At 45.6% G+C, this 9,886-nt stretch overlaps 1 protein-coding gene across 2 annotated transcripts in view; it reads right to left on the reverse strand.

Annotated features, from left to right (window-relative positions):
- The window catches only part of hectd1 (HECT domain containing 1), a 30,459-nt gene extending 20,699 nt beyond the window's left edge, over window positions 1–9,760 (reverse strand). For both annotated transcript variants that reach the window (XM_073483183.1, XM_073483180.1), the window contains exons 1-8: window positions 9,559–9,760; window positions 3,153–3,319; window positions 2,545–2,694; window positions 2,234–2,468; window positions 1,392–1,619; window positions 665–946; window positions 287–557; window positions 107–183 (exon numbers count right to left, since the gene is read on the reverse strand). In XM_073483183.1, the coding sequence (XP_073339284.1) occupies window positions 107–183; window positions 287–557; window positions 665–946; window positions 1,392–1,619; window positions 2,234–2,468; window positions 2,545–2,684 (1,233 nt within the window). In that variant the 5' untranslated portion in view covers window positions 2,685–2,694; window positions 3,153–3,319; window positions 9,559–9,760. The remainder of the gene's footprint in view (window positions 1–106; window positions 184–286; window positions 558–664; window positions 947–1,391; window positions 1,620–2,233; window positions 2,469–2,544; window positions 2,695–3,152; window positions 3,320–9,558) is intronic.
- Window positions 9,761–9,886: the final 126 nt, after the last annotated feature.

A 9,886-nucleotide genomic window follows, 5' to 3' on the forward strand; every position in this document is an offset into this window, starting at 1 on the left:
CGAAAATCAGGTGTCGGTCAGGCCCCTGAATCCAAGCCGCTAGTGCGGCTCGTAAACCATGAAAGATTTAAATGAAGGTCAGAGTCTGTGTTCATTTTTTATTTACCATTTCCTGTGTGCCAAAAGCTGAAGCCCAGTTGAGCAGCGTCTGTCCAACATCGTCCATGAAGTTCACCTCAAAAGCTGCAACAGAAAGCAGGAAGGTGAACAAGAAGAACTTTTACAACAACAAAATATGATTCATCAGGATGCGAATAAAAATAAACATCTTTGTGTGAGTTCGTACCTCCGGTGTCGATGGCGTCGATCAGAGCGTCTGTGTCTTTGCTGCGGATACAGTCGATGAGCTGTCGGTGCGATCTCTCCCCTGAGCTGTCGAGGCGTCGCAGGCCGGGGATCCGCCCCGTCGACCCCGCTGTGGATTTGGGCAGCGCCTTTCGCCCCTCGAACAGCAGCACCAGCAGGAGGTCCACCAGCCGCATGGTGTCCAGCACGCAGCGCTCGTCTCCTCCCAGAGCCGACTCCATCGAGTCAGGCAGCGCTGAACGCAACAGGTCCTGAAGACGGGACAAAAGAGAGACGTCAGACGATCTGTAAATCTCAAGTAAATGTTCCTTCTGCCTTGAAATATTTATTATTCTTCCTGTTTCAGTTGTCGACCTACATGTGTGACGAGCGGCGACCCCCTGCACAGCGTGGACAGCAGGCTGACGATGGTCGACACCTGGTTGCTCAGTTTGGAGTCTGGAGCTGAGGGGGCGGCGCCCGTCGAGGTCCGGCCAGGCTTACAGGAAGAGGCGGGACCCGACACCGTGCCGCCGGCAGCTGCCATGCGGGACAGCAGCTCCTCTGTCAGGCCGTGTTTGGCTAAAGGGGCGGGGTCCACGCCGCGGCGAGTGAACCTGTCGGCCAATGAAGCGAAGCAGCGCAGAGCACCATCTGACACCTGGAGGACAACAAGTGGTTAGTTCTACTGAGAACCCTTTTCAAACCAGAACCAAGAACCGCTTAGGTCAGGGGCTGGGGGCGGGGTTATTGTGACCAAGGACCAACTAAAACAGCCATTTTTGAAAACAGAGTTAATGTAGCGTTTTCTGACTTATCCAGGGGAGAATAAACAAAAGATTTTTACTATTTCACTGATTGAATGGTCGTGTTAGGATGTAGACATGCAGGAGCAACACTTGAGACTTGATGTAGTTGCCATAGTTTTTCCTAACATTGCTGTGAAATTGACGTATCCAATGACTGAATGAGGCGACTCTACGGTGGCTCTCATGCCTGTGGAAAAGCGAACCGGTTCTTAAAAGGTTCACAGGTTGAACCAACTTTGAACCAGCACTTGGTTCGCTGCTGAAGAAGTAAAAAAACTGCGACTCGTCTGTAGTCACCTGGTGGTCCTCGTGTTTGAGGAGGCTGGACAGAGACTCGACGCAGGTCTCCAGAGACGAGTCCTGGGGCTCCATCTTGCTGCAGAGTCGGGACACCACGGCCATGGCCGAGTGCAGAGTGTCTTTGTGAACCAGGTGACCGCTGTCTCTGATGAAACTCAGCACACAGTTCAGTCCGCCGGCCTCGAACACAGCGCCAGACTCCCGGGTACAGATCAGCTCCAGCACCTGGACCACAAACACACATTAAAGTGACTTAGATGACTCTGAGACAGATGTCAAACCTGAGATATGAATATAAAGAAAATGCTTCAGTAAAAACAGATTTGTTCCAGACATCCCTGAATTCACAGTTTTAAATGAACGAACTCCTCGAAGACACAAAAACAGGAAATATTATCAGCATTTATTGAGCAAACCTGAGAAACTTAAAATAACAAGAGATCAAAAAGCACCTGACGAGATAAAAATAGCTGAAGTGATCAGCAGGACAGATCAGTGATCAGTGTGGAGACATGAGACACAGACAGAAGAAAGACCACGACTGTCCTGTGATGGTTATTAATAAACCTCTGGGAGCACATGCTCGTGGATCTCCTGCCTGTGGTGTGGCTCTGATCCAAAACTCAACAACAACAACACAAACACAGGAGCCGGCTGAGCTCTGACCAGTTCTTATCAACGTGTCTCCTGTTCAGGAGACACACACACACGCAGATACTCTCTGATGACATCACAGCCTTCAACGGCATGATAATGAAATAAAACACTGAAACAACATCTGTTCTCATTGTGAGTGATGTCACTGCTCTGACCACACCACCAGCTCCCTGTCCTCCCACCTTGACACACTGCTCGGCGAGGTCTCTGCTGGTCCTGTTGTTGAGCTCCACCACCACCAGCCGGTTGCACAGCGCCTTGATGGCCCCGTCCACTCCCACGATCCTCCGGGTGCACTCCGCAGACACGTCCAGGTAGTAGGTGATGGCTCTGGCCGTGACCTCCAGCACGTTATCTGGAGCGCTCTCGTCCAGGAAGATCTTGCAGAGCGCCGGCAGGAACGTCCGAGGAGGACACCTGGGACAGGAGAGAGACGGTCAGTCTGCCAGTCGCTGACCTCAGACTACGCTCATCGTTTGGATCAAAAACTCACGTCTCGAAGCAGCGGTCGACGTTGTCCGACATGAGCAGCAGCATGCAGAGCTGCTCCAGAGCGATGAGCTGCATGTCACGCTCATCGCCCTGACCCATCTGCAGCCACTCCAGCAGGGTGTCTGGGTCCACGTCCGCCATGATGGCTAGCCTGAAAAACACACAAAGTACACCCAGCTCAACAACAGTTTCAGTCTTATTATGATGATACATGTACCATCGAAATACGTCAGAATACTGCAAAGTGATGACACGTTATCAACATCCGGTGGTGGCTCGTAAAGAAGGACAGAACTTGGGATGCGGTCTATTGTTGTTCCCTGTTTCCGGCTGCCTTGCCTGCAGGAAGTGGGAATGGGGTCAACAGGCGGTTATTAGTGGGTTGACCCGTGTTTAAAAAACCTGTGTAGACCCGCTAATTTAGTAGAAAAGTGGCATAATAGTGTTTCTACAGTAAATTAGACAATTTTACTGTGAAAACACAGTAGATTTAAAGTAACGTTACAGCAATGTCCTGTGTTCGCCTGTTGTTAGCATGTTAGCCTGTGCACCTTGTCGGACCACTTGTAGTCCTCATTACTGCTTCAACAGCCTCACATGACCACTCACCTGGCTCCCCGTTGGCTACCCGGTCTGGCTCAGCGCCCAATCACTGCTCAAAGTTCTGTCGCTGTTTGGGACTCATCCAACCAACCGGACGGAAGGAGAGAGGAAACGCGGACGAGGAGGAAGTAGCTGGCTCTCACAGGGGCTTCTGGGACATGTAGTCTCTTCACCTGCAGCAGAAACAAAGAGAGGAAGTGAAGGAGACGTGTAAACAACTGACGACACAGAAAGAGCACGAAAATAATGCCATTCACACAGGAGGTAAATATTGAGTTAATCACTGTTTATACAGGGAAGTGGATAATTCCTGGATGACTCAAGCATTAGTTTGTTTATGTAAAGGAACTGATTAATTCCTGGATAACTGTAGCTTGTTAATGTGACTCCATTTTGGATCCAGTTCCAATTTGGTAAAAGCTGTTTGATCTTTCCCCGATTGTCTCGAGTAGAGATGCAACTGACTCCTTACTTACTGTCAGAAGATACAAAGACAAGCAGTAAATCCTCAGTTCAGAAGCTAACGTTTGACATTTTTGCTTGAAAAATGACTGAAACTATTAAACAATGATCAAACATCCCCCATCGACTAATCAACTCCTCCTGCAGCTCCACTCTTCAGCCTCAGTGTGACTCTACAGATGTCTGCAAAGAAAAGTCAACAAACAGGTGCTGACTCAGCGACACAGAACATGGCCGACCACCATAACTAGACTTTCCACACTGGGGAGACGCTTCACAGTCAAACAAACAACTGACAAATATTTACTTTAGCGTCCGTCTATCACTGACTTGATAAGTGCTCGCCATCAGTCTACCAGATTTGGTGACATGCAGCGATGCAGCAACAGTTTCCTGCATCAAGCGTGTCAGTAAATCTGATTTACTGGGTTGATTTTTGTGTGTTTGCTGCAGCAAACGTGTCAAGACGGAGTTAATGAAGCTGCATCCTTTCAGCTCAGCAGAGTCTCTGTGGTAAACTGAGGGAAATAAAAATATTGATTTTTAAGTTTTCCCACCGAGCCTACGGCATGAAAGATTTGATATAACCTCATCGCTGTGTAGGGACGTGGGTAATTCCTGGATGACACCCCAGCTGCCAAAGTTCCTCACATGCTGAGACAAACGTCTAATTAGAGCGAATTGAGGTAATTATTTAGTTCAAAGCCTTTTTGATTCTCCTGCAACAAACAGACTGACAGCAGTAATAAAATGTGAACCGCAGCACGTGTGTGAGAGGAAGTTCAGGATCTGACGAGCTCACTTAACTCACGGACAAACAACTGAGCTCTGATGTGGTTTTTCCTTCCAACAGACGTGAGGCGTTCACAGCTGAAACACTTCCACAGAAGCTCCACTGGCAACTGAAATCAGCCGACATGCAAATGTGAAGCGCCTCGATATGAAAAGCTGGAGCTTTTAAATGAAGGTAATAGCAGACTGAGGCAGACCTGAAACCTGCAGGACGTAAAAATGCAGACACATTTTATACTTGTATCTGCAGACATTTAAACGCTGCCTGGTCCAGTTAATAATGTCACAGAAATAAATAAATCAATACAAAAATGTAAAAGATCTTTCTGGGTCGGGGGATGTGGTTTGGCAGGCCGCCTAAATAAATGATGCCTGGGAAAATAATCTAATAATCCTTCATGTCTGTGGTTACATTCCTGTTTTTATGACACAGAAAACACTTTAAACATCTCGTCCTCATTCAGAGACGCTGGAACGTCCGGCATCAACAAAAGACCAATAACAAAATGTCAACAAAATGTGACCTTGCTGCCAACTAACAAGCTTCCATCTCTCTCTGACTGACATAACATGAAGTCGGTGTTGGGTCAGGAGAAACTGACAGTTTGTTTAAAAATGTGTTTGTTTGAGGCAAAATAATTTTAACTTCCGGTCCATTTAGGAGCTACAATCATCGATTCATCCGCTGATTATTTCCTCGATTAACCGCCTCGTTGTTCGGTCTGTCAAAAGGAGCAGAACAACAGTACAAACTGTTTGGTCCTTTAAGCTCCGTTTGTTTCAGTTTATTCAGTTTCATGAAAACAGAGTTTGATTTTTAAGTTTGTTTCAGTCAGTGAACATTTTTCTCTTCTCACTAACATTTCTTCATCTAAACTACATGTTTAGATGTCGATCAGTGTTCGGTTCTGGTCCACAACACAAAGACCTTCAGTTCACAGAGGAGGAAAACAAATATTCACATTTAACAAACGGACATCAGAGTTATGACCTTTTTCTTTTTCTTAGAAAATTACACACAAAGATTCATTGATTATGCCGTTAAAAATTGACAATGAGGGCTGTCATAGCCAAAATAATCCATGTTTATAATATTAATGTGTAACAATAATAATAATATTGTGCACAGCAGTAGTCGTCACAGCAGAGAGCAGAGGTGGACTGATTATCAGCTAATTATTGGGGCTGATATCCAACATTTTTTCTGATTATCTGTATTTTTCGTGTCCAATTGCCAATAAAAGTAAAATTATTATGAATATTATTTCTATCCTAAACGATTCAAGTAAAGTAAAACGTCAATAAAAAGTTTTACAACATCACGTCCGTATCGCAATTAAAGTCCACTTGTGGGCCCTCGTGGTCTGGATGACTCGTGGGTTTGGACACCCCTCAGGTTTCAAGGACTTCCCAGGATCACGGCCGCAAAGTGTGCGGTGAAGATCGGACATTTGGATGCAGCCCGACACGACAGCGTGCCCTCAAAGACTACCGAGACAGTCGACCACATCAACATCCAGTCTGCTAATATCCAGATTAGAAAAACCAAACTAAAACACACTGGTCTGGAGCTGCAACTGACAATTATTCAATATCAAACATCTATTTTCTTCAACAAAAGATCAGACAGCGTGATAAATGCCCAGTATAAATATCTCAAGAGCCCGAGTGACTTCTTTAAATGTCCTACAGATATTCAGTTAACTAAAATGCAAAGAAACTTCTGTAACCGTCCAAACTGAAAAATGACTTAAATGATGTCGACACACATTAATAACCAGGTGGAGGTGACGTTTTTCCTGATTTCCCATTATATCAGGAACACAGCAGCAGTGCATGCTGGGAGTCTGATGGTCCAGGCTAAGTTGATTAGGGCCTAATTTGAAGCCACCCGACCCGACTGTCTGTCTGCGAGGTTGGATAGAAACAGGCTGAGCGGGACAGATCCTCTTATCAACAGATTAATCATCACAGCGTCCTGACCTCCTCCTCCCCCGTCCTCCCCGTCAGGCCCGGGGGCGACCACAGCAGGACCGGGTGAGGCTGACCCAGCTCGCTCAGTCACCCCTTTAACCCTTCACAGCGTCCTGTGTCCACTTTCTAAGTCCAGATAAGGTCAGCCATCAGCAGAATACACACACACTCATTTCCTCGGACCTTTACAGCCTGTTCAGGACTTACTGTGACCAACAGAACAAAGGCCGTCATTTCACAACACTCAGCCACAATGAAGCTGAGGAGAACCAGGTCCAGTTCAAACACACAGCGCCATCTACACAGAACCAACTTTCCAACTGAGCCCAGTCTGGATACTTTGAGTTTAGCTTTACTCCCTGATCTGAGTTTAGCTCATTAATTATTTTATTCAGGCAAACAGCTGCAGGGACGACGGTTTGTTGTAGCTAACCTAAAAGTTAGCATCGACAAAAACCCTGTGGGATTACTGAACTGGATTTTGGAGGATTGCAGAAAATAATCTGAAGTTTATGATACTTCTGATCACGATGACCTTCACAGGTGAACAACACTTTTGTGACTGTCGAAGGATAAATTAAATCTCCAGCAGTAAAACGCTTTGACATGACTTAAACATCACCACCACTAAGCATTAGTGGTTTCCTTTCCTTTCCTGTTTCCTAAATCAACACTTTCCTTCGTCTCATGACAAAATCTAGTTTTAATCCCTATAACACATCTACAACATGGCTAACTAACCAATTAACAACTAACTACTGCTGCAACCAACAACTGTCATCATTATTCATCTGCTCATTACTGTTTCAAGTCATCAATTGGATTATAAAGTGTAAGAAAATAGAGAAAATGCTCATCACCAGGGCTGCAACTAACCAATATTTTCATCATTGATTATTCTGTCGATTGTTTTCTGCATTTATTGATTAGTTGTTTGGTCTTTAAAATGTCACAAAGTTATGAAAAATGTGTATCAGGGGGAAAGAAACCAGAAAATATTCACATTTAACAAGCAGACATCAGAGAATGACGACTATCTCTCAGAAAATTACTCAAAGCAATAAATCAATTATGAAAATAGTTGCCGATTAATATATTAGTTGACAAGCAATCAATGAATTGTTGCAGCTCAGCTCCTGAAGCCTGGGAAACAGTTTACAACTTGTCTGACGCAGCGTAAGAGCAAGAAGTCCAGATGTTAAACCAGCTGATGCTCTGACGCTTCTGTGATCGACCACACTGGGAGGGAGAAGGTCGGCAGACTCATCAGTCACCGACAAAAACAGACCGATATGTGGGTCAACTACCAGAACAGGTGTGGGTGTTTAAAAATATGTGATAATTAATCATTTAAATTAACATTCTGTGACGATCACTTTGGATTAAAGGTTTGATTCACTGTTACAATACTACAGAAACCTACAGGTAAGGGGCCAATACTAATCATTAATGATCGGAGAGACTAACAGCTAACTGGAACCGATTTACATTTACATGAAAAATAAAAATGTTAGTCTCAAAGTCGAGAATAATCAGAGATGTAATGTAACTAACTACAATTTACTCAAGTACTTTACTTATGTACAATTTGGAGGTACTTTGCTTCAGTATTTCCATTTTCTTAATACTTTCACTGCACTTCATTTATCCACCATTAACAGAGATAATAAGCTGCATCAGAGCCATAAAACTGAACTGTTACGTTTCTTATTTTATCAGCAATCAGACACACCAAATACTGATAATCAGAAAAAAGATGAGTATGGGCCTGATAATGGATCTTCCCGTTATTATGTTATAAGACAAAGTTCAACTTGTACTAAACTCCCTGAAGTCCTCAGATAAAAACTAAAACTTTAACATGTATAATCCCTCTTTCACAGGAGAGGAAGACAGTGTGTCCTGACAGAAAGCTCCAGAACAACAGGACTGTTGTCTGTCTTCAGTGGAGGACGGTGGCACGAAAACCCACTTCTGCCAGTTAAAGAAAACAAGTGGATGAAATGATCAGTTAGATTCATTTTGACTTTGAATCTCATAATCATGATTTTCTTACAATGGAAATGTATTTTTCATGCAGGTTATTTTTGGTGTGTTTCTTTATCCAGCAGAAATGAGGCTCCACAGATGTCTCTGTCCTCTTTGTCTGTCTCAGCACCATGTGTCCCCTCCAGCCCAACCTCACTCATTCAGACTATAACCTGACCTGTGGCTGGACTCAGTCTGCTGTCAGCTTAATGAAGCTGGATATGAAATCAGCAGCGAGCAGATGAATCAGCAGCAGCTGGTGTAGAAATCCTAAAACTAAGTCCTCAGTTACTCTGATTATTTCCATCTTCTGCGGCCCGACGCGAACAAACCTTCTTTGTTTGTGCCTTCAAACTTGCCCAACGTCAGAAACTCGCCACAGACACACTTGTTACGAGTAAACTGGTTAAATTACACGGTTCAGCCTAATCTGACAAAGCTAGCTGTGTGACCCCGAGTTTCATCAGCTGTCCGGGGCAGAAGGAGCCTAATTATTTCATCAGACACACATCAACATAAGAGGATATCGCAGGGACACGTCCCTGGTAACGTTAAGCCCTGTAGCTAGCTGTCCAGACGGGTAACCAGGCTTTAATGGCCAAGTTACACACCGTTTATCAGCATTAGCTGTTAGCATCGGCGTGCTAACGTAACGCTGATTAGCAACAGCGATGTTGTCAGGCCTGTAAAACAAACCGCAACTTCAGGAAAATATCCCCAACATATAAACAGGATCCCAACAGTCCGAGGACACGTTATCTGCTGGTTTCTGATCCAGCACACAAACTGATGACAAGCCACGAATCCTGTTAGCCGGCTAGCACCGCGCTAGCACCGCGCTAGCTCCTCTGGACGCTGCCGCGAGCTGAACCAGCGGCGCCTTCATGTTTCTGAGGTTAAACCGTTTGTTACCGGCAGGAAACCTTCACTAAAACACCGCCTCGTTGATAAATACAAGAGGTATCCCGGCGTATGTGCTGTGCGGGCGGCGTTAATGTCTACTTAACGAGCTAACTACATCCGCGGCCTCGGGCTCCGAACGCGATCCGCGGGGCTCGAGTTCCGGGAGAGCCGACAGGCCGCAGCGCAGCCGCGGACTCGCACCACGAGCGACACCGGCCCGGACTCGCTTTCACCTGCGGGACGAGCCACTCACCGTTTTTTCTTTTCGGCACAGAGACGATCAGCAGAGGTGTGAATCAAAATCTTCTAGGTCCAACTGAAGCGTGAGGAGCTGTATCTATCGCCGATGCCGGGGGTTAAATCAAGGCGTTCCCATTTCTCCGGAGCGGGTGTAAAAAGGTCAGAGGACGGCGGCGATAAACACGGCGGAGCGGACTGAAATGGAGAGGAGCCGACTGCTGCCGCCGCGTTCACGAGCCGGCTCTGAGCTCGGAAATACGAGACACGACAACATGCATCATTTTAGAGCATTTATTTTTACAGTCTTTTCCCATATGTATCTCCTCGTTGTATTACCCTTT

Source organism: Pagrus major, chromosome 16, assembly GCF_040436345.1.
Source record: "Pagrus major chromosome 16, Pma_NU_1.0".
In the NCBI taxonomy this organism is placed as follows: domain Eukaryota; kingdom Metazoa; phylum Chordata; class Actinopteri; order Spariformes; family Sparidae; genus Pagrus; species Pagrus major.